General features: G+C 42.2%; 1 protein-coding gene across 1 annotated transcript in view; it reads right to left on the bottom strand.

The window, feature by feature from the left end:
* Window positions 1-11,951: 11,951 nt before the first annotated feature.
* PLXDC1 (plexin domain containing 1) overlaps window positions 11,952-25,821 on the bottom strand; it is a 54,709-nt gene continuing 40,839 nt past the window's right edge. The window contains exons 10-14 of the mRNA XM_090044556.1: window positions 24,018-24,078; window positions 22,925-23,060; window positions 20,783-20,818; window positions 18,886-19,046; window positions 11,952-16,558 (exon numbers count right to left, since the gene is read on the bottom strand). Of these exons, the coding sequence (XP_089900682.1) occupies window positions 16,439-16,558; window positions 18,886-19,046; window positions 20,783-20,818; window positions 22,925-23,060; window positions 24,018-24,078 (514 nt within the window). The 3' untranslated portion in view covers window positions 11,952-16,438. The remainder of the gene's footprint in view (window positions 16,559-18,885; window positions 19,047-20,782; window positions 20,819-22,924; window positions 23,061-24,017; window positions 24,079-25,821) is intronic.

Below are 25,821 nucleotides of genomic sequence, written 5' to 3'. Positions count from 1 at the left end.
AAATGAAGTCAAATATTGTTCTGTGACCCTAGGAAAAGGCAAGTGGCCACTTTTAATATAAGTAGTAAATTGTATGTTCTCATTAGAAATTTAACCTTACTTCCAATAAGGTTCTCAAAGTAACTCCCAACTCATTTTCATTGGTCGGGATAACACGGTATAGGCTACATGCCTCTTTATGCTCTTGAAAAAATCTCCATCAGATGGCAGTAGAGAGCTGCAATAGATTGAATAGGCTTTTCCTCACCTTTTTTAAACCACATTTTTTCTGGGACTTTTTAAAGGCCAAAACTTTTGATTTTTTATAAACACTCCTAGAAATGAAAAAATAAAAAATAAAACAAAACTCAAACCCAAACATAGTACCAACCGATAGCTGCCTAATCCAGATTATAATGAAAGAAAGTGCTGTCCCGATTCACCTGTGTGGCTTTAGCAGTTTTGCTCCATATGTACATTGGATAGCGTGAAAAAAAACAGCTTGTTGTGCCTTATATTTCACTGCATACTCTGCCCAGAGGGTTGAGTCAGCTTTGCCAACAAACGTCTTAACTGCACATCTTATATTTGAGGGCTAGAATATGCAGAGTCTTGGGGACATACGGTGTGAACTTCAAATCATCTTCTGAAAATAAATTTAGCTAATTTATTTAAATTGCTGTGTCTTGACAGTGCAGGCATGGCTTCCCCTTGTGAAGTGATGAAGATTAATGCCAGAGAGGAACCAAATTAAGGTAAAGATTGAGAGGATTCAGGGAATTACACAACTTAACCTTTCCTATTTGCTGTGTTCAGAAATCTCATTTGGTCTTCTGCTGTCACTGCATATCCAGTTTCCTCCTGGTTAATAGTCTAACAATTTATACTCTTACATACTCCATGGCTCTATCACCAAAAATTAATCTGCTATTTCTGGTGTCCTAAGCAAATATCACCTGCCTTTTCCCTCCATAAATTTGCTCAAACATTTTAATTGCATGCACCCTTATATTCCGCTCCCTGTCCTCAACTAATATATATTGTTGCTTGCCCTGTTGAGTTTGGCACCAGAGACAGGTGGATTCCAGGCATGGAGGAACTGATCCTTATGTGTGTGGGCATTTACACAAGCCCACCCCCACCTCAAACCAAACCCACAGAAGTCTTAAAATCCAAGCTAATGTGTGCATACTGCTTTGTGAGTATTGGCTATAAGTTGCCAGGGAAAAAGTTAATTTTTTAGATTATTATGATAATTAATGGTGCAGTATGAGGCCTTTTAAATAATTAAAAATACTAAATATGTGCTGATTATCTGAGTTTGCTATTACAACTCAAGCTAATATATGTTATGCAAATTTATCTTGCCCTGTCTATATTGTCTATTTTACCTGTGCAAGGTATCTTGGAATTATAGTAGGTTAAAATACCACTCGTGTGTCTAATGTAGTGCTCCCACCTTGCTACTCCTTGTGAAGCTAGATCACTGGGAAACTGAGGTGAAAAGGCTGTTTGAGATTGGAGGAGAAAGATTTTGAAATACATTTAGGTAGATAAGCATGCAGATAGGTGCCCTGTGGGATTTTTGAGTGTCGTTAAGGAAGGTGGGGTTCTAATAGCCTTCTGGAAAGGCAAGGGAGCTGGAAATGAATTTAAACCACATTTAAGCATACTGTTAAATTCAACTGTAAGGACAGAAGTAGGCAGGGCCTCCATCTTTAGCGCAATTAAAACAGCACAGTTCTTAAAAACTACAAATCTCTATATATTCTTACTATTCATTGAGAACATGCTAGAATATTATACTGTAGCAGAAACTATATTCAGAATAAATCACATGCACCTTCATTCACCCTGTCACCCAATGTATCAAGGATGGCACAAGAGTAAAGAAAGTGAGCCATCTGTGAAACAGGGTGATGAACTGGAGTAGCCACAGGAGTCCTTGCTAAACCCAAGTGATTTTAGGATCAGTGAAGCTGACCTGCACGCAACTTGTCTGAGTGGCATGGATAAGTTTTATAAGCGGTAGGATTTATTTTTTGTTCAGGGAATGAGTAGGCATGGCCACATATTTCAATACCCTTCATCCCATATTTAACTTGCCCCTGCTCCTAAAATGAATATTAATGAGATTATTTTCCATAAAGGGCTAGATCTTAGTATTGCCAACCCCAAGCATTCAAAATCATGTCACAAGATTGTCTTAAAGCACACTCTTTTTAAAATTAAAAAAAGTGCTTCCTTTTAATTTGCCTTTTTAAGGGACTTTCAGTTTTGTTTTCATATTTTCTCCATGACCACGCAGGCTAGAAACTCAACAAACAGAAAGCAATTTAGTAAAAGACAGCTGGAAAGCTGAAATTCTGTCGTTGTCTCTCGATGCTAGGAGCTATGGCTTTAAGGGAACCCCAAATGTCTCATGACAGAATCACAAGAGTCTCTGCAGCACTGTACCTTTCTGTGACAGTTGCTATAGCGTAAGCCCTATGAGAACAGAAATAAATAACAACAGTCAGCCGCAGAAGAGAGAATACATTGTGCATACAATTGATGATGCTCCCCAAACAGGCTTAGAGAGGCAGTAAAGGTTCTTCTGTGCTTATTCTCTGTTTAAATCAAAATTCTCCTTCATTTGCCACTCACTTGTTTCCTCCTGAGGTTTCAGTGGAACTCTGAGTTGCTATTAGGCTGCTCACATGCAGCCTTTATGCACCCTGAATAGAGTACCTTAAAGCTTGTTATGGAAGATGAAAATGTACAATTAGCAGTAGATTGTTGATTCATCATCCAGCTTTTCTACCATTGCATTATGTTATGGAGCAAATTAAGGTGATGTTTTGTTGCATCCTGTCACATTAATGAGATTTCAGGAACAAATCGTCTTGTTCTAGTTGGTTTGAGTTTTTATATAGGCAGTGACGGCAATGCACAGGAGGTCCGAGGTATGGTACAGAGCAAAGACAAAGGAGCTGCTCACAAAACCAAGGTCCTGACCTCACCCACACAGACAGCATGAGCCTAGCTCTGATATGGTGCTAGAGGGATCTGAATCCTGTTATATATTATATTAGCAAATATTCCAAAGTGTGATTTCTCTGTTTTTCTGCCACACTAGAAGAAGTGAAATGTGAAGCAGATATGGGAGCAGAAAAAGAGATAACTGAAAAGTAAATGCCAAAAAGTAAATAGAAGGAAAGGATTAATATTAATCCCTTTTTTGAGAACTCGGTTAGTCTTAAAGTGCAGGACTCATATTGACTTCCTTGACTGATTAACTCTTGCTATTCTGATCCTGAACTCAGTTCTGTTGTACTGCATTAATCCATTTGTTGCCGTCCTCACTGCAGCAACAGGACAAAGTTTAATTGGCCTGAAGTGCCATGAAACTTTAAAGCTTCAGAAGGACCTAAAAAGAATATTCACCAGCACTGGCACTTAATGGGGTGCCTTCATTTCCATCACTCCTTTTGACACCTGAGTACAGGAGGAACCTAATCCAAATTTGAATAAAAATCAAATTAATGATAGGATTTGCCAGCTTCTCCTTGCCTCCTCCATCTCATTTGGGAAAATGATCAAAGTTAAGACATATGAATGAAACTGTGGTCCTTCTACATCTTTCATTCCCAGGATCTCAGAATGTTTTGGACACATTAAATCATTGAACCATATAACACTCCCTAGGAAGTAGGAAAGCTATGCAAGATGAAGCAGAAAGAGGCTAAGTGACTTCCTCAAAGTTGCTCAGTGGATAAGAGACAAAGCTGGGGACAGAATTTAGGAGTCTTGACTGTCAGCCCCTACCTCTGACTATGACATTAGGCATTTAATTGGAGGAAGTATGACACTGAATGAGAGAACTGGGGAAGTGAGTGTGAGAGACAGAGAGGGAGAGAGAGAGGGAGGGAGGGAGGAGCGGGATGGAAGGGGGGAGAAAGAGAGAGAGCCTTGTAGAAAATCCAATTTTTATGCCCTGCAGTGTTGTACCTTCTCATTGGCTACTTAGGGCTTATTCCCCTGAAGGAAAAAAATGCCATCTGAAGATCTGACACTGTTTCCCAGTTTAACCCATCACAAGTACTTCAGTTCTTGGGTATACTCTCCTGTCTCCAGCTGCACAATAGTCTCCCTCTATCTTCCACCTTCACAGAGAAATAGATATTGGCACAAGAAAGAGTTGGATTACCAAGAATTCATTAGCATCTCAAATCAGATTCCTCTGGTTTTCTGAATAGCTGAGCAAGCCTGTCAAAGCATAACTGGCGCTCCTCCGTCTGTAGTGCTTTTTAAGATGCAGTGCTCAGTCCTAAACAGATGGGAACCTGTCAGAACAACATGGAGATAATTACCCATTCAAGCCATGGGAAGCTTCATAACAGATAGGAAACCTACTGCAGCCAATACCACCTTTTCCTATTATCTCATCAGCTTTCCCAAGCTTAGGATGTTGGTTGGCCTGGTCATTATTTGGATGAAATCGCTCCAAGGAAAATCTGGTTTCCATAAGAAAAAATCCTGGTGATTCAGCAATTGCTCTGCCTCAGGTTACTGGGAGCTTCTTATATCAAAGCATTGAGATTTGTCAGTGAAGTACATAACTATGAGCTTTACAGGTCATGTCTGCACTGCATGAGTTATTCACACAGCACTGCCTAGAGCTTACAATAAATTGAGGATGGAAACTTCAAGAAACACTCTCATCTTTGGTTGTTCCAAAGTCCTGGCCAGCAACCTGGAGATGATGTCCCCAGACACCTGACTGGTGGATCTTGTTTATGCACTCAAGGTTGAACTGATCAGAGAGATATAAGATTGGAAAGGAATTCTCCCTCAGGTCAGATTGGCAAGAGCTATTTTTTTGCTTTCCTTTGAAAGTTAGAGCATGTTCACTTACTTGGGTCAGCTGAGCATGGTTTCCCATAGTTAAAACACTCGTGGCACCTAATCTGTCTTGCTCTCTTCCTGTGGCACATTTTTTAAAATTTGTGCTTTGTAGCTGTGATGTGTGAGAAGGGCTAAGGTGGATCTTTGGATCGATGTTTTTGGCCAAATGGTTACCTGCAAATACAGTGGGTTGGGCTCAATGTTCCAAGAGATCCCTTCCGGTCCTATGATCCTATTACTGAAAGTTCACATACAACTAATGCTTCTGTGTGGTGCTCAGAGACATTGTGGCTGCTGTCCTTTGAACAGATGTAAAACCAGGAATCTGACCACACAGTGGTGAATGAGACCAGGGAATATTTTGCAAGAGTAGGAATATTAACTCCTGTGCTTCTAACCAACGTTCTTGTCTTGGGATTTACGTTCTGCTTACCTACATCTCCTCTGCACTTACACTTCTATTGCTCCTATCCTAAATTATTGTCTAATGTTTCTTTGCCCAGTTAAGCAGCTGGCATGTTCCACATCAGAGTTTGGCTCATTTCAGTGTTTAGTAGGGTGATTTCTGCATAATTAACATTTGTAAGGCATTTTGTTATATGCTATAGAAATATAATATCCATAATAATAATGGTTAAATGCCTTAATTTTTCAGTGAAAGGGAAAGTGGGCAAAAAGGTTTGTGGGAAGCCTGGCCATTTTGAGTTTTTTCTTTTTGGGGAAAAAAACCAAATCCTGTTAGGATGTGGCTCTTCCTGCCTTAAAGGTAATGTTTCAGTTTTCTAGATATTTAGAAAAAAGTGAATCCCTGAAGGATTCCTTTATAACAGTTCCTTGATAAGTAGATAATAGTGGGAGGAGGAGATTATCGTGTGTCTTCTTAATAATTAAATATATTCGACCTCCTCTTATGTCTCTCAACTATGTTTGATCAATAGACTACCAGTTCATTACAGATACAAGTTTATCTCCATCCCACACAGAAAAAGATGCAAATTCTCTTGAAAGTTACAACAGTGAAATTCCATAGGAGTCAATGAGCGTGCACTGTTCAGAGTTAAGAGAGAATCTGGCTTCTGTTATTAGAAATGATGAATGGAGGGAGTAAAATAGCAGGGAATGTTACAAATGCTAAAAAATTAACCCAGCTTTTGTTTCAAGCATCCGTCTTTGCTATTTGTTACTACATGCCTCATTTTGGGTAGATATCTATTCCCACTTTAATATTCATGGTACAGGCTACTTCTAGGAGGACTGAGTACAAATTCGTTTTCTTTCATTGCCTTTTCCAGGAACCTCTGGACATTGTTTACTTTTTTCACCAACAGTGGGAGCTGTGATATATTTCCATTCCTTTGTGGACTTTCTGGTGCATCAAGATATCTTCACCGCTGTTAGCCAAGGGGATTAAGGTGGGGTTTGGGGGGAAGGCTGGAATAGACTGGAGACTCTCACTGCAGGTTTTCTATTTATTCTGTAGGATGACAGAGTTACGAATCCCTCCACTGCCAAGCAGAGTCATTGAACTAACCCTCAGCAGCAGGCACCAGGAAGCCGTAGTGTATTAGTATGCAGTCTGTCAGGGAGCATGAAACCTACCATTATTCTGGAAAGAACAGCAAACCTGATCTTTTCTTTTCATTACTTGTTGGAAATAATATAAAAGGTTTTCTTTTTCTTTTTTTATCAAAACAAACCTGAGTTGGATTTTTGTGCAGAGCAAAAGGGCTTAACATGCATTCTGCCAGCATGTCTCAGCTTTTGTTAGGTTTTCAAAAACAACAAAAACACCTACCTATTGTTCTGACTTTTAGCTCCAGTTGAGGAGGGGGCCAGCCATAATTTAGGTCAGTTTCTCAAGAAGAAAAGAAAATCTGCTGCCTACTCTGACCTACTTACACAAGCAGCTGTATTTAATACATTAAAGGAAAAAACCCCACTAAATTTCCAATATGTAAAAATGGGCTCAGAATTTCTTCTTTGTCCCTTTGTAATGACAATGGATGCCAGAAGATGATGGCTATTGCAGTGATTCTTTCTACTTGATAGCTAAAAGGAAAAGTACAGGTGTTTTCTGCTTTCCTAGGCTCAGCTAATCAGTCAGGCCTGTCTGGAGGATGCAATGATAATTATTATAGTACAGGATTTTGCCCTCTAATCTTTCCCTACATGCCATTCACAAGTGCAAAAGAGAAGCTCTTCATGATGGTAGAAACATTCTTGCTTGAGACATTTGAAACCTAATTGGGCAAAAGATCGAAAGTGTACAGTGTTGGGAGCAAGCCTGTAATGATACAGGATGGCCTTCCCATTTCTACCGTTTTTAAGTCTTAGGACAGAATTTAGACTTCTGAGTTTACAGCTCAGTCAAATTCAGATGAAGAGAAACAAGGTGTATATAAAATTTCCTATTAACTCTTAAACAAAGACACTGGTAGCCCTCCTCTCCCTCCCAGATTCTGGCTTTGAGATTTGGCCTACGTGGTATACATATGATCACAGCTAGTTCAACCATCTGATCTGAAGGCAAGGAAGGCACTGACTAGTTCTTGCTAGTGCAATTCATGACAGATAGATGCAACATTCCCTGGGAAAGTGGGAGCACATCCTTGGAAGAAAAAGTGTGGTGGTCTAACAGGTGCATGTGTCTTTTAATATTTTCTCCTTTGCTACACCAAAAAAATCTGCTGCTGGTCTCTATGGACCTGTAGGGGGAAATCTATCCTATGCAAACTAATAAAATTGTCTTACAAAGATAATAAAACCAGCAGTAAGAGGATTCATGGCTTCTGTCAGACCTTCTTTACAATTTGTATGTGCCTCAGTTTGTGTGAATGTTTTTTTCCTCTTTCTCTCTCAATCTGCTCTGGTGAATTAAGTTGTTTTTATATATATTGCAGCCAGACAAATAAAGTGACATCCTTTTCTGATTTCTGGAGTTGAAAAGACTTCTGTACTGTTTTATGGAGGGATGGGGGAGGAGACAGCCTTGAATCCAGGATGCTTTGACCTCAGGCAAATGCTTACAAACCTAAACAATAACATTTGCTCTTTCAAAACCAAACCCTTTCACCGCAGAATCTCAAACTGTTTTCCAAACATTTACATATTACACTTCACAATCCTCCTATGAGAGAGGAAAAAATTATCAGCCCTCCTTTCGTAAATGTGAAAATCGGGCACAGTGAGGTTCAGTTGCCTACGGCCATACCCAGCAAGTAAATGACACAACTGGACAGGGAACTCAGGAGTCCTAATTCTTTTCTCACACTTATCCTGCAAACTTACCCCTTGGTAGTAGTAAAAATTGCAGTTTCAGATATAGGTATCTATTCTATCAACCACAAGGCTTCTTTGTAGCAGTATACTGTCTAGTGGCTTTCTTAGTGCCATTAGTTATAGTTGAGTGTGCTGCTGTTTCTAAGGCTATAGCTGCATTTCCACTGCATGAGCCCTTGTTTATTTGCATAATATATTTATTTATAAGTTGCTGGGCTGCTAGCATGATACTTTGTATGAAAGCTATTTGTTCAGGAGAGCTGATTTTTTGCATCTCTGTTTATTTATATATTTTAAAGCAAACCTTGAGGGGGAAAAAATCAACAGTGTTATAAAAAAAGAAGAAAAAATGGAAAAGAGAGATCAAAATGAGTATCCAGGCCAAGTGTGATTTATTCCAACTCTGCTGCTGGCAGCAAGCCCTGGTCACTTTTCTGTTAAGAAAAATAACTAGAACAAGAACTGATGGGAGGTAAGAATTCTCTTTTTCACCTGCCATGTTTGCCACTATCTTACTGTGCTATTACTGAGCAAGTCATTATTATTATTATTTATATCACAGGAAACCCTGAGTCCTCAGCCAATATCACCCTTAATTTTGCCAGACAACATCTTTGCCCAGAGTTTATAAACTAAATAGATACGGCAGGCAAAGACTGGGAGAAATGAAACATCACTATCCCCATGTTAGAGATGGGGACCTGGGGTACAGAGAAATTCAGTGACTTGCCCAAGATTTCACAGCAAAGTCTAGAATTACACTTGAGTCTTCTGAGTCCCAAACTTAACTACAAACCACCCTTATTCTACTGTGAATGTCCTTGTGCCTCAATTTATGCATCTCTAAAATGGAGCTAATATCTATGTCCTAGGGATGCTAAGAAGCTTAATGAGCTAATTATTCACATCACCTTCTGATTTCTAGATACAAGGTAATACAGAAAGATGATATATTAACATAAAAGCACCTAGATTTTAAATTTTTCTTTTACATTCCATCTCTTCTCCCTCCATCAATTTCTTTAGCAACCTGGAAAAAATGCAAGTGCTGTGTGTATACACTGCAGACTGCAATGTGATGTACAAGATTCTGGAGCATGCTAGTCATGACAGCATGGAGTTCAGCACAGGGTACTTTACCCTGCTGAGAACTAGGTAAATTAGTCCATGCTGCTGCATTTAGTCAGCTTCACAGGGCCAGAGTAACCCTTTAGTGGGCCCCAGGCAAACAAACTCATGGGCCCCAGTCCAGTTGAGACTCCCCTGCCCACCTCAGCACTGCGGAGAGCAAGGCTTGGAACCACCACTAGGAAGCAGCCACTGTGGCAGCGAGGCCAGTGGAAGGGAGGGGAGGGGAAGGGAAGGGAGGCAGATAGGGTCATTCATGCTGCTGCAAAGGGAAGGACGGGGCCCCTCTGCAGCTCAGGGCCCTAGGTATGTGCCTATTTTGCCTATGTTTTAATCTCACCCTGCTGCTTCCAGTACCCAAGCTGGTTTATTTAAATCTAGTTTAGGTATCTCTCCACTACATTGAAGTCCTGATGTACTCAGGGTTACCAGTCAGCTGTAAACTACATCACCTGAAGGTGCATACTGAAAAAAAAAAGTGCTGTGGTTGTACTTATGATTGTACCATTATCATTTTAGGTGCAATGTATATGAAAACCGCCATGTCAACATTCTGAGTGATTTAATTTATTAACACCTATCACTCATTGCAGACCTCATTGTTATAGTATAGCTAAGGTACAGACAGTGTCTCCATGGTACAATTCTTCCCTGACTTCTTTCACAGTGTTTATACTTTTACTATACAGCAAAAACTATACTCTGGCCTATACTATAGGATACTTGGTTGTCTCAGCCCAGTGATCTTTTTTATATTACTCTTAGTACCCAGTGCAGAAACTGAGAAAGTGATCCTGATTATAGACAGAAAGTGAAATGGATTTATGTAATTTCATTGTTCATGTTGAATGGCTTGCAAAATCTAAATAACCTATAAAGAATAACAAGAAGAAAATGGCAGGCTTGATTCAGATCTTAGTTACACTTAGGTAACTCAGCAATAACTCCACTGGAGTTATACTGATAAATAGGATACGAATCAGGCCTAAGTTCTTGGAAATTTTTTCTTTTTTGGTAATACAATGTGCTATTAAATAACACAGAAAAAAAGACTCTTAAAAAAGCTACACATATGACTGTTAGCCTGATATGGGTGCGTCCACACATGCAAGCATGTGGGTTTGCAGCAGCTCAAATAGAAGCGGTGCAAATTTGAGCTGGGGCTTTTTGCCTCAGCACACGTGCTCGGACATGCACTTTATTGTGGAGCAAATTGTGCCACTTGGGGCAAAATAACCCTGCTTGGCTCCTCCCAGATCTGCAGCAGGGGGAGCTAGAGCCTGGGGCCAGCACCTGTGCAGTCCCCAGCAGTATAAAAAGCTGCCCTGTCCTGGCCCCATTCGTACAAAAAGCTGCCCTGGCAGTTCAGGGCTACTTGCTCTCAGGAGCTTCTGGGGCCCGGCCACTTGGTACCTGGGGACACTACCCCTTGTGCCAGCTGTACTGCTGCAGCAGCATCCCAAATCCATTTTTAAAATACCCCAAAATCCAAGTTTTTCCACAATTAACACAAAAGACCACTCTATACACACACACATATATATCTAGAGAGAGAGAGAGACAGCAATCAGTTGGGCGATGCTTTGTTGGTATATTTACAATGTTAAAGCAATGTAGAAGTCTATAAGTGTCTCTATCATCATGATCAAATAAATTTTAAATACCTGTATGTGTTGATGTGCACTTTTGGTTTTCTTTGCACATCATGGGTGTATAATGGGGGCATGTGGTGTTTGCAGGAAGGGTGTGGGAAGGTGTATGAGGGAAGGTGGGTATGTGTGTGTGGAGGGATGTGGGTTGGTGTGTGGGTAGGTGTGGGGCAATTGCTGGGGGGAACTTTAGGTGTGGGGGACCTTGTAGGGAGGCTTCTCAGGAGAAGTGGGTCCCCTGGCCCCCACAGGGTGCAGCCCCCCCTCCAAAGCACATGGAATGCCCCCCCATAGGGCCCTAGCTCCCCCTGGAGGGCCACAGCCCCTATCCCCCACAGGGCCCAAGCCCCCCCACCCAGGGCTCCAGGCACCCTGGAGGGCCACAGCCCCCCCCTGCCCCAGGTCCCAGGCACCCTGGACAGCCCCAGCTTCCCCCCTGCTCAGGCCCCATAACTTACCTTTAGCAGCAGCAGCAGGAGTAGGGTGCTCTGAGCCATGGCAGCAGGACCCAGTGCGGCACATGGGGACCACATGCTGGGTCCAGCCAGGTCCTGCTGGCCCTGGGGCCTCTCTGCCACCTGGCCAAGCTGAATCATGGTGGCAGGACCCGGTGTGGCATGTGGGGACCATGTGCTGGACCCAGCTGGGTCCTGGGTCCTCTCTGCTGCCCGGTCGGGCCAGGCCCTTGGTGGGAGGACCTGCTGCACTTGGGGCCCCTCTGCCACCTGGTCAGGCTGGGCCCCAGGGCCAGCAGGACCAGCCCCAGGGCTGGCAGGACCCGGCAGGCGTGGTGCGCAGTCCCTGCCCACCATGCCAGGTCCTGCTGCCATGGGCCCGGCCCAGTGGAAGTACAGGGAACATTTTTTCATTCCCTCATGTGTCTCCTGTCCTGCCTCAAAGGGGTTTAAGGCAGAGCAAGAGACATGTGTGTGCTCATCTGGACACGCCCATAGTGTCCATTACGTAATGCAGAAGACAAATAAAAGACTACTCCCATCATGCTCAGAATTTTCATAACAACATCTCCCACAATCCTTTGCAATTTTTATTTTGAATAGAAAGCAGTTCAAAACATAAGATCTTTTTGTGTTAACACAATATTCCATGCAGATAATCCATAGTAAATACATTGCATTAGAAGACAGCTAAAGTGCCTTTAGTCCCCCAAAACAGTCCAATTGTGCTGTAAATTCAAGTATGTGGAAAGTAGGTCATTAGTTACTGAGAGAGAGATTATTTTGGAGTTGGGTCTTACTTTCATTGAAAACAAAGGGGGTTTAGACTCCAACTTTAACTGGAAAAGAACCAAACAGCCGGGTCTTGACTAAACCCTGTTGTATATTTTTACAACTGGTGAATACACACAAGTGGTTGATTAACAGATGTAACACCTCATTCTCTATGTCAGGATAAGCAGCTCCCCTACACCAACAACATGATCAATAGTCACTGCAAACTGCAAGGGTGCTGTCTTTAAAAAGACAAATATGGAATATCAGCATTTTCCTATATTTTGCATCCAAATTTTAACCAGCTGAGCAGTGGACTGAGCACAACTAACAGTCCCAGCTCATTTTATACTTATAAAATATACAAGTTGATATACACATGTACATTATACAATTTACTTCTGAGGAAGCCCAACCCGGAGCTAGAGTGAAACTTTAGAATATGGCTGCAGAAGCCGAGTGATACAGAAACCTTCTACCAGGAATGTCACAGTACTGGTATTGGCATGCCTTCCTGTAGTTTGGCACAGGATGAGTGGGCAGCATGAAGCCAGTGGGCTTATACTGAGGGGAGACACACGTGCAAGCTAATCTGTTTTCATTGTGGGTATTTAGCCTTCCATTTGCTCCCAGATCTATTCACCCCATTTGCTTGAAGAGTAAAATAGTGCTCAGAGGTTGGTAGTAAAAATCCTTTTCTCTTTCTTCCATTTACCGTCATCATATCCACTGCTCTTTGGAGTCTGATATAGGCTTGTTCCACTAAGAGGCCATGTGCCATGCAAACTTGGGACCCTGGATCCTGAAAGATTGTATCCTACCGATTTCCCTGACTCAGAAATGGCTTTACAGTTTCCAGAGCCAGACCTGACAGATAGCAGAGTTGATCCTTTCTCCTAATATATGAAGGGGTGTGTATAAAGATGTGTGTTGTGCTTCTCAAAACCAGTTGCATGGTATCTGATTACCCTCTACACAGTATATCATAGATGAACAGCACAAAACACTTCACATCAACATGATTAAATACAAGCCACTGTTTCAATTACTGAGAAATTAGATAAAAGATGTCATACTGATTTACTGGTAGGGAGCAAGCACATAAACTCATGTGTTAGCATGCTCTGTTCCCATTTTAGTTTCATTAAAGGGGCACTGGGAGTGTCTACATGTGACACTATGTTGCCATAGCAATGTGCTACAGCTGTGTAGCATCGGTGAGCAAAAACTGAGATGCCGCAGCTACGTCGCCATAGTGGTGCACTCCCTTGGTATAGCACATTGCTACAGCAACATAGCAGCTGAAAATAACTGTGCTGCGCAGACAGCACAGTACAGGCTGTTAATGCACTGGCATTTAGTACTTCCAAAAGGAAGTACTAAATGCTTGCAAAGTAATGACAGCATTGTAGGGGCACATGTAGATGTACCTACTGGCAAGTAATTTCTAAAGTAATTTATTTACCTTTCACTCTTTCAGAAGCATGAAATAATAATTTTTACAGTCTCCCTTTTCCTATTTTGGCAAACAGCAGCTTTTTTTTTTCTTTTGCTTCTTATGAAGCACAAAATAACCACAGCCTTGCCAAATTACTTCCTTAACCTCCTTGTCAACACTGGGAAACCAAAGGATTTTTTGTTGTTTCTTTTAGGTAATTTGTGATACTCTCTGTTGCTTACTACCTCCCTAAGCAGCAGCTGTGCAAAATGTGGTAATGTCAGGCAGAGTGTTCATAATTTTAGGTAAAAACTGATCAAAATCTATAAAAATATATTTAACTAAATAAATCCCTACATTTGACAACTTTTTAAGTGTTGATTTTCTCCAGAGGGTGCTAGCAAATCCCAGCCTTCCAGTCTCACTAGAAACACATTCTCAGCAGACTGAAGCTCAGGAGGGGTCTGATTTTTTTCTCTCTATAGTTGAAAGAGAAACATTTTATTTATTGCTAAGTAAAAAATGTCAATACCTTGAAAATTAGCCATAAATTTACCTAAAAGTAATCATCAGAATTCATAAATAATAAAATACTGAAAAACCAAAAACCTATCAGAGCATAATGAATAATGGTAATTGGGAAATAAGAAGCACTGCTGTACTAAATCAGACCAGTAGTTCTTTTAATCTGGTATTCTGTCTCTGAAAGTACCTGGTACCATATGTTTCAGTAGAAGTTATAATAAGCCTTCAGGAGACAATTCTGGAATAACGTGCCCATAAGGGAAGTTTCTTCCTGACCTCATAGGTTGGCTTTTACCTTGAAGCATAAAGACTTATGATATCTCGTATATATTTTCACCATTCTTCATTTACATGTCTAATTCTCTTTAGAATCCTTCTTAGATCTTGGCTGTCATATTTCCTGGCAGTGACTTATTTAGGCAGTTTAATTACGCACTCTGTAAAGTATCTTTACAGCTATTCACAATTGCTAGCTATCTCTGTATTATATGAGGAGGAATAAAGAGGAATACCCATCTGACTGCTACTTTGCCAACTATTATTGTATATATATGCAAAAAATAAAAACAAGGTAATTATTTTTAAAGAGACTGAGAATCCAAGGGATATCCATTACCAAATTATAAGCATTTTAAAGCTTGTGATAGCTGAAGCAAAAAAACTTATGACAGTGTCCCTTTTCTATTTGGGGGAAGTGGAGACAAATCTACTTCTAGCTCAAGGTTTTACTTGGAGCTAACGATCATTTTCAAAATACCCCCGGAGAAGTACTGTCTCTGTGTATGGGCCATAATAACTTGGCAAGGTTCTGTCTGACTTATCTTTTTTGAGAATTTTGGTGTCCTTATGCCATAATAAGTTGCAGCAAAAGCTTCCCTAATGGCTATATGTGAAGAAGTATAAGCCAGGTTCTAAATTCCATGAAGCATCCATGTTTATCCTTAATGGCTATATAAATTCAGACAAAGAAAGGGAAAACATTAATTAGACAGATCCTGCCTTTGGCAGTAATCACCACCAGTGACAGCTGAACCAGCCAGTGGATAAAATATGCACCAAACATGACATCAGAATAAATAGCTGAGGATCATGAAAAAACAGCACACAACCAACTTGCCCTTTTTCTTCCAGGAATGTAAACTGCACCTCACACCAGACTTGGAATTGCTGCTGACTGTCTTTCTTTCCTCACTTCAGATCCCAAAGCTGCTGTAGCTGGAGTCAGTGAGAGTTTAGCACTTGGCTTTGATGGGAACAGATTGGAGTCTTTATTTTCTGAAGACTAATCTTTGTTTCTGATTGGCAAAAAAAAAGAAAAGAAAAGAAAAGAGTAAGCACCTAGGGGGTCTAATGCTGAAGTCGCTGCTTTGCTTGAGGCCTGTAGCGATACCAACAAAAATCCAGAATAGGAGCCTGATCCAAACTTAAACAAAGTCAGTAGAAAGACGGCACTGATCACAGCTTTGGATCAGGTGGATTTTATTGATGCCTATGGAGATACCCCTGTTTTAGGATGATGTAACTGAGCTCAGGCTTTCCTTCCTCCTCACTCTTGTGAAATTCCCATTAAAATTTGTATGAAGTTACGTCAGGGTTTAGCCCTAGAAGAATAATGTTTTCCTTTATGCTCTTTCCCCAGCTTTTCCCATTATAATTTGATCGGTTCCTGGATGGTGGCTGTGCTAACAACAGAAGACTGACTTTGAAGGAGAAGTATCTGAGGTCTCTCACTCTCACACTCTCCCTTTGCAGGCATCAGCAAAATTGTATAGAAAAGGCAAGTTAAAGCTATTTGTTCATAACTGCACCTGTAGAAGGTTCTCCTACAGTACATAAGCCTTAGAATAAGTCAGATTTGTCTGTCTTGCTGGAGATAGGATAATAATTGTTATCTTGAAAACAGAGGGTTTGGAGCCATGTCACACCGATCAGAGGATGTGGGTCTAGGAATGGGAATTGCTCCTCTTAAGGGCTTGGGGTGGTCGCAGAAATAAAGGCCCAAAGCAAAACAAAACAAAACAAAATTAAACAGGACGAAAACTTGACTCCAGCTTTCCTTAGTGCCACGTCTCAGTCTTTGGTGCCAAATTGTTGTTACAATTCACTGCCCGTGTTTCAAGCTCCACTGTCCCAGGAGGAATCAGGAAGAATTGTATCCTTGCATTGATTGCCCTGACATTCTTTTCAAAGCTCTGCTGGGCCTTTTTCTTCTGGTTGCTGTTCCTTTTTCAAGAAAAGAGAAAATTTGCAATTGAATAACAGGAAACTCCAACACTTGAGACACAGAAGGCTGGGGCTTGGGGCAGGGTAAGGAAAGGGTATGCTCAGCATTGTTCTGCTTCAACAAAGCCTTCCTTCTCCTGGCTGGTTGGTTCCACCTCAGAGTATGTCGTGTGGTTAGTGTGGTTTCGGAACTTCATAGCAGGCCAGTGGTGTGGTCTCCGCTGGGGACAAGGACAAAGATGCATGAGAAACTAATAGTCTTTAATTAAGGGCTATGCAAGGAGCTTTGCAAAAAGCTTCTATGTCACTTTTATGAGAGCCCACCTCATTAATAATTCCTACCTTCAGAGACCACTCCAAATGTCACTGAATACCTGCTCACCATTATTAGCACACCCACCTCGATGAAGCAGCTAGCCTTTGTAAGCTGCTGAAGGGATCACTGTGGATAGGTTTAATTGTATTAACATTGCTAAGTGCTGCACACCTATTGTTTGAAGAACTATATACAGTGCCATAGAGCCAGGGACCAATGGGCTAACAGTTTTTTCTCAAAGGCTAGTTCTGATGCATAAACTAATAAATGAGGTTAAATTGGGAAGTGGGGAGAGAGGAAATGAAACCTCTAGTGAAACTAGGCCTCAGGAAGAATGGCTTTGTAGTTAGGGTATTGTGGACTCAGGAAAACCCACTTTAACCCCCTGCTCTGCCACAGATTTCCAATATGATCTTGTGCGAATCATTTTGTCTCTCTTCACTTCAGCTCCCCATCTGTTCAATGGGGATAAGAGCAGTGCTCTTCTCTAGTTGAATGCTATGAAGATAATAAATACAAGAATGCTTGTGAGGTGCTAAGATACTAAACTGTTGGGAGGTTGAGAGATTGATCCTGTGAAGCTGGTCTCCTGATAGAGACAAATGGAAGAAAAACAGATGGTGTAAAGAGACCAGGTAGCAGCTGAGAAAGGTTGGGGTCTACATGCTGCTCATCTTCTCCCCCATCAGACCCCAGGCTAGAATTCAACCCAATCCTGATGGCTCCAGGGGGTTTGTCATAACCACCTGTATTTTTGAAGTTAAAAATCTGCATTTGAAACACACACACACCATCAGTTACATCTCTGATGAAGCATCGTTTGTCCATAAAGCCTGGCAACATTAATTTAAAAAATCCAGCTCAAAAGGTAGCAACCAAAATTTTTGTTACACTCTAGATGAGCTCTCTCTCTAGAATCTGCATGTGTACTGATGTGCAAGCATGTGAAAACGTCTGCAGTGGTGTGAGAGGGAGGGGGAATGTGGAAAAAGAATGTGAGAGAGTAAAAAAGTAAGTGTGGGTATGCATGGAAAAGAAAGCAGCTGGATTTCAGACAGAATCAACAACTGGAAGTTGGAGATTAGCTGTGCCTGTAGAACCATGAAAAGAAACATTTTGATATGAAGGATATCAAAGTCCCCCTCCCCTGCTCCTTTCCACTTCCCCAGATGCAGTCAGGGCAAGGCAGCTGGGTTAATTGAAATGTATCTGAATCAGGACTGCTGAGAGAATTCAGACCGCAGCAAAATAAATCTTTAAATGCATGGTCGGCTCCTGAGCTGTTGTTGAGGCCCAGCCTCCCTCTTCTTCTCCAGAAGGTTAGGATTTCCTGAGGGTAGCTGCACCTGTAGGTAAACTGCCTTTTTCTTATTCATGGCTTAGTTCTTTCAACTGCCCAAATCAATGTACTCATGGCTCAGTATACTTCGACTGCACAAATCTATGGGAGTGTGAGTACTAAAGCAAGGGACCCCCATTAAGGAAGGGACTGTGTTAGGGGGCTGATCCTACTTATCTGGCAGGGAGATACCATGATGATGGTTTCAGCCTAGGTGGTTTTACTGACCTGGCAGGGGAGATACCCTTCCCCTTGGCCTTGAATGACTCAGTGTAGGTAGAGGGTGAAGGCATGCCCCTTGCACTGTGGGCAGGCTGACCCCTGCAAGAGTCTATTATGCCTCCAATCATCCAGTGTGAGGATCTTGACTACACAATTTATGATGATGGGGCTTTGCTCTTGGGATTTCCTTCTAGCTTGCTGCTTTGGCCTTTTGGCTAGGGGCAAGTGAGACTAGGGGGCAGCTGAATTCCAAGGCCTCTGGGGCTTGGGGCTTGCATGTAGGATGCCTGCCAAAGATCTGGGAGTATCTGAAACCCTAGGCTTAAGACCCTGGGAGGCAGGATACTTGTTGGTGGTACTGCCACCCAGACTTGAATGATTGAGCTCTGCTTAGTTGACACAAGTTGGAACTGATTTGTCCTGAGACATGAAATTTCAAAAAATAAAAACAGTATAATGCCAGTGAAGTCAATGCCTTGCTAATTTATACCAAGGGTATAAACTGGGTTGTGTGATCTTACACTACCCAATGGAGTGAATACATAACCTTGCTGGGACCTGCAGAAACCTTAACGGGAGGAGACAATGGAGAGGGGTTGGGACACATCTCCCTTGCTTCTGATAGTTCTGATGACAGCTGGGTAGGGCTGGGACGGGGTCTCCTCACTCACCTCAATGAAAAACAAGGCAGCATTGGAGGTGGGGTGGCTGTTGATGTAAATTCCAGCAAGGATGATGGCTGCAATAAGCAGGACAGCCAGAACTATCCCCACAATAGTCCCAGCATGAATTGGGGCTCCTGTTTTCTTTGAAGGAAGGTCACTTCTCACACCTGCAAAGAGATTGTTATGGAGGGATGGGAATGCAGAGATAGAAACTGGGATTTTTGGAACCCAGTGAAATAAATGACCACAGTGTAGGAGCAAGGGGAGACTTCTCCAGCAGGAGCAAAGGGAGGACAGAGGCCTTTGTCCATGCTAATATTCCTCATCAATAATGATGATTTGCATGATGGCTTGGGCCATCCTTTCTTAACTGCTGATTTCCTTTGTTGGGTCTGCTGAATTACCTCTTGCACAGCAGAGGCAGGAGTGGGGTGGTTCAGTGGAAATGAAAGCCAAGGACACCCTGTGCCTTTGTTCTGCCATGTGTGTAGGAGTGATCTTACCCTCTAGGGTCCAGCCCATGAAGAGAATAAGTGAACTAATACTGTGAGAGAGCTTAGCTTACATGGCAGAGGCCTGTGTCTTTGGAGCTGAAGTATCTGGTGGCCCAAGCTATATAATGTATTGTGTGTGATTTACCTGCATTGATTGAATTTATCTCAGTGACACCCATGACACAGGGAATTCACCACATCCTCCCATCATCCCCCATACAGAGGCTGCCAGTACAAGACAGTATCTCCCCCTTTCCTCCCCTGAAATAATTCAGATGAAGCAAGACGTGCCCTAGATGGTGGATCCCCCAGGTGAATTCCTGGATGCGATCGTCCCTTTGAAACAGCAGCAACATTTGATTTGAGAAGGGAATAAACAAGCACCCAACAGACACCCCTCAATTCATATTCCTCATGTATTGAAATGCTCATTCTGACGGAAAACCATTAGCCATATGCTGAGCAGTGTCCTTAGTGTGTCTTACCCACAATTCTTCTGGCTCCCTTTCATTCCTTAGCTATGAATATTCAATTACACAGAGAAGAGATAGGAGCAGAGCTATGAAGGGTGTTTACCGCACAGATTAGCAATGACATTACCAGCCATTTAAGCAGCAGTTTGGCTAAAATTGAGAAGGTCATGAATTTCAAAGGTCTCGTGCTTGCAGTGGACCCAATCCTGTACCTATTATAGTCTGCGGTAGCTCATAATTTACTTCTATGAGCTCCATCAGCCCAGCTGGGATGGAATTGTGATCTGCACATATACCTTGTACAAACCACCAGGGATATTAGTGTCATTGTGTGGCAGCTCTTGCAAACCAGACATCACAGAACGAGGCACTGGGATTTTTCTTGCACCACTATATGATAACAGTAGTGTTATGGTAATATAGACAGTACTTGGCCAGCAGAGTTCTTTGTCTTTGAAGTTCATTGTGAAATGAACTACTGACAAAAAGGAAGCCTAGGGAGAACCAAAGATGGGCTACTAGCAGGCTTGCTTTTATATGTTAAGATTTAAAATGTTCGTTTGCATCACTGAGGAAATTCAGAGGCAAGAGGCTTTGTGGTAATGCTCGGGAATGAGAAACTGAAATAGATTTTACAGAGTATAAAATGAAAAACAATTAGCTTGGTTTACCCACCAAGACTGAGGAAACGATCAAAACAAATTACCATCAACGCAATGTATACTGATTCAAACTCTCATTTTTTAACAACTCAAGGTAGTATTAGTCATCTGGGGAAGGATAACTGTATTCTTATCTTGACTGCATCCCATTGATGTTGGCTTCCAACTCTTGAGTCCATTGACTGATCATAACTAATAAGTGCATTTGATTTCAGCTTGACACATTCCCACTTAGAAAGAATCTGACCAGGTAAAGAAAAGGTTGAAGACTTACTATCCACTCCTGCATACTGATTCAGCTTTGTGTCATCTGGAAGAAAGAAACCAAGGTAAGCAGATTTAGCAGTTATATATGGGCCTCATCATTTTTACACCATCCTTCCCCCCATGCAAAAGCCTATATGTAGGGCATGCCTCTTTGTATTGCAATATTATGTTTCATGGTAGTTTTACCTCTTAGTCTGGTAGGGAAAAAGGCACCCAGAAAACAATAGAAGAATAAAACCACAGGGTTTCTGTTTGCCGCTTCCTCCTATCAAAGTGACAACTAAAGCACAAACCACTTTTTAAATGAGTACATGTAGTATGCAAGCAACAGAATTAATGTACCCAGGACTGGGTCCTAGGCATGTCAGCAGTGAACAATTACACCCTTCTGACAAGAGAAGAAAGGGATGGGGTAATCTTGTTGATTCGTGAGCATTTTTGTCTGAGCATGTGTGCAAGTGTGTGCATAATCCCCCAAAGGCAAAAAAATTACCTAAAAACCTACAAAGTAAACATTTGTAAGACTCTCTTTATAGTAAAAAAAGACCATTTCCTGAAACATGTTGCTAATTCTGGTAGTTCAGACAAATAAAGCAAAGGATGTTAATCCAGAGGGTCTATTTCATATGAAGCCATAAATCCCATTTTGCTTTTTCTGTGCCTCCATTCCAAAGTTACTAGCATGAAGGTTAGAGGAGGTTTCTCAGTGTCTGACATTAGCAACAGCATTACTTATGAAAAATTACAGCAGTAATCCTACCCCAGGTTTCTTTGCTATTTGGCTTGGACTTTTCCCTGTCCCAATGCTGAGATAAAAGTACACCAAGGCCAGCTAGTCAGATGCATTCACAAACATCTCCACTGAGAGATTCAATGAGCTGAGGAGGATGAAAAGGGGTGGGTCTTTTTCTGTTTTGTTTTTTTTTTCCTCTGCTTTGCTTGCTTCTCCAGATAAAGTTTGCTGTCTAATGCAGCTGGCTGTTTGTTTCCTTCCAAGATTACAAATTAACTTCATGCTTGACTACGTCACAAAAAGCCTCTTGTTCTTCTTCCAGGACTTGGCGATGAGTTGGAAAATAATCTCAGTGGTGGTGTTTTCCTCCCCTTTCCTTGAATTGCTCCTCTCAAAGTCGACTTTGTCAGCCTCAAACTCTCCCCCCCCCTCCACAGGCTCCTTCTCCATAGCTGAAGGACAATTACTAATGTTCCTTTCTATTTATTCTAATTAGCAGTTTGCGTTAGGGACTATTAAGCAGTGAAATTGAAGTGATACCTGCCGCTAGGATCAGAGGAGACGGCCCATGTGTTAATAGGATTATCAGGCATTAGAACAGGGGTGCCTCAAGGGAGCTACAGGTCTTTACTTGGGGACTTTGTATTCTATAAAACCTTCCATTCTCAGAGCAGAAGATAAACTGAATGGCTGTGGTTTATTACTGCCAATGTGACAACACCACTTGCTATGGGTCATCTACAGCAATGAGACATTAAACCACTGGACTAGAAGCAACAGCCGGTAGCAGATTTAATGTATTTTGTGAAGTGGCTACTAGGAGATAAAGATTCATGTGATGGGAAGGTGGGTTTACACCAGGGAGATGTTTTGGAGAAATCAAAGCCCTGACTCCAAACTATGGGAAGGCTGAGATCTAGATCCTGAACGTTGTGGCTCCTTCTCTGGAGAATTTGTGATGAGATCAGAGGGGAACATAGGGTAGAGTTCAGTGTAACTTGCACTTTCTAGTTCTTTCAACTGATGAATACTAAACCTATGTATTGTGATGGTGAGATCCTCACACTGGGTTTATTCCAAGCTTAAGGAACCTCATGGCACTTGCTTTGTAGTTTCTTTAGGCTGCCACTGTGCAGAGTCAGTGTAGTGCAACCATTTATCACCTTTTAAGTGGAGTTTTGGTTTACGTTTCCTTCCATTGCTCTCTGAATCTTGCCCCCCCCTATTTTTACCTCCCTGTTTCTCTCTACTCTCTTCTGTCCTTGAGCTTAGAGGTATAGGACTGAATAGCTGGGAAGGTTAACTAACTTTGTCTTTGATTTAAATTAACTTCGTCATTTGACCTTGGAGCAAAAGATTTCTCACAGGAGAGGCAAGAGCCTCCCTGGCAAAGTGCATCACCCCACCTGCCTGTACCTTCCGTGGTGAGGCTGTCAATGAACATGGAGGAGGTGGAGGTGCTGATGTCCTCCTCAGGTGTTGTAAAGGAGCTGTCCGGAGCCGGTGAATAGTAGCTGCCATCTGCTAAATCCTCACAGGTCTTCTCATTTGACTGAAAAGACAAAGGGAGAATGGCAACTGTTCCCAGCACTCCTCCATTCAGAGGGACAGAAACACTTGTGATCTGAGCAAACGACTGGCAGGATCCCAAGTTCTAACCCTTCTTGAAGCACCAATGGACCTCAGTTAGGGCTTGTGACCTGACTGTACCTCAGTGAAACCATCTAGTAAACTGGGAACAAAGCAGAGACTTCAGCGGGAAATAAACAAAACAAAACAGACAAAAACCAGATATGTCATCAGAGCTGATTTTTGCAAAGCAAAGTAATTAGCTCAGTCAGTGTGGAGATAGTAATACTAACTAGGATTGAAATAACAAAACCTAAACATTTTCTTCCTTCAGGGTGGATAATGATCATACTTCAAAGGCTCAGGAAGAAATCCTTCAGTGAGCTAGTGCTGTGCCATTAGGTACTTCTTTTACACCTTTCTTTAAAGCATCTAGCACTGGCTGGTGCCGGAGATGACACCGGATTAGATGGACCATTGATTTCTGCCAGAGTAGCAAAGTGGGGTGGTATCAGATGAGACAGATTATCATCCATCTATTCCAGCATAAAACAGAGGTAAAATACTGTACTCAGTGGATTACTGGTTCTGATGCCATGTATAGCAAGGCTTATATTCTTCCTAACTACACAAAGCTCATGTTTTTGTTTCTGGAGAATTTGGGTGTGGCTGTATTCTGAAACTGTTTTCCTTAGTTCCATGGCATGAGATAATTCAACCACCCCTGTCTCTGAGGAGCCCAAAGCCACTTACCGTTCTCCACATGGTCATAAGCATATTTAAAGCAACTGTCCTACCAAGAATTCCATTAGCAACCAAATTTCTCATTATAAAAGAGATAGGTATCTGAGAGTAGGATCCCCCTTTTTCAGAAAATGAGGGGGCCACAGATGTGCTAACACTGTTAAGTTAAGGGAAAATACCCTTGTCTTGAGCTCACCTCCTGGCCACAGCCATAAGACAACCACTCCTCACGATATCGATCAAACCCACTGGAACATCTGTGGAGAAAGAGATTGTTATTTGGGAGAGGTGCGTTCACTAATAGGCACAGCTAGCAAAGCAATCAGGGTTTCAGCAGACATTCATTTGACTGCTCCGTATGGGTGGTACTGCTTACTTCAGGCAGATGTTTCTCATCAATGTGGGACTCCCAGAGACTACCATGATGGGCACAGTAGACAGACACTTAGCCAAACAAATGCAGTACAACACTGAATAATAGCACTAATTGTAACCAGCCTCTGTGTGGTAATGAAAACATGCAGTTGGTCAGTAATGGTAGGATGTAGCAGCTACCTCTGCTTGCTCCTGTAGCTATACAGGTATAGCAAATCCATTGCACGTTTAACCCTGTTTCAGTCAGAGTTTCATTTATAGTGACTGAGCTCAATGGTGTTTAATCTTGTGACATGTGGGCCAGAGTTGTGATACAGAGCTAGTCCACAGGCCAAGTCAGGCCTCATGTGCCAGGATCAGGCCCCACAGTGCCTCAGTGGCTCCGTATGTGGGGATTGGGCCCTGCACTGCCTCCACCCAGCCCCCTGTGGCTGAAGAAGACCCACAGTGCCCTGTATGGCCCTGTGCACCCTGATCAGGCTTGTGCCACCCTTGCAGGTGGCACAATCAGGTCCCATGCTGCCTCGGCCCAGCCTTGCATACCAGGATTAGGCCTTATGCTGCCCTGTGGGCCCAGATCAGCCCCGTGCTGCCCTACATGCTGAATCTAACAAGCAGGGCCATGCTATCCAGACCATGAGACTGCACCGAGGCCCAAAAATTTAGCAGCAAGTAAATGGCAATTAACACTGCCACTGTTCCCTTGCCAATAAATTTTCAGACCATGGGGAAGCCCCATAGGCCAGATTACATGGCTCTGTGGGCTGAATCTGTCCTACAGGTTGAGCACCCCTGATTTAGCTCATTTGCATAATTATAGGAGGCAGCAGAGGTAGTAGTTAGAGCATAAGAGCTGATGCAGTCTCCCCGTCCACTTTTGAAGTGGTTAAATTAACCTCTACCTATAGCCAGAGATTACATCTTAAATACTTTGTTAACATATATGGGAATTTAGAAAGGTATTTTTTCCAAGCTCTCATAAATAGCAGGAAATTTCCCTGATCGAAAAGGAGCAAAAACTCAGAACATACCGAATGTTATGGGAAGGAAAAACGGTATTGCAAAAACACCATGTAGTTGATTGAACATGAAGATGATTGGAGTGCAGTTGTCAGCATTCTTCTGTATCAGAAGTGAATCTATGTCAGAAGACTGGAAAGATCTGATACAAGGGAGTCTCCACAGACATGGAGATTCCAGCATAGCTGTGTTGGAAGGACCCAGATTTTCCTCTTTATGAAGGAGAAAGGGGATGATTTTGACCCTCTGAGGGAAATAAAAAGGCAGGGAAATAGGAAAATAACATATACAGGGAGTATGAATTTCCGTCCTCTGGACTGTATGCCAGGGAAAGGCCATGAACTCCATCATGTGCTTTTTTTTCCAGCAACATCTGCACAGAAGAAGTGACACAAAACAAAATGAACAGCACCAAGAAAACACCAGCTATGGAAATCTCTGCAGAAAAGGAAGGAATAGAGTGGAACTCTGATCTGAAGATGGTCTTAGGAGACAAATGAGAAGTGAACCAAGGGTACAGCTAATAAAAGGGAACACCTCAAGAAGGAGGTGACCCAGGAGCTCTGGTCCTAAAGCATTTGTAAGATCACTTGTACTGAAAAGTT

The sequence above is a fragment of the Crocodylus siamensis genome, chromosome 4, assembly GCF_052110815.1.
Source record: "Crocodylus siamensis isolate JL-2025a chromosome 4, ASM5211081v1, whole genome shotgun sequence".
NCBI classification, from domain to species: domain Eukaryota; kingdom Metazoa; phylum Chordata; order Crocodylia; family Crocodylidae; genus Crocodylus; species Crocodylus siamensis.
This window is presented reverse-complemented; position numbering and strand designations above follow the sequence as displayed.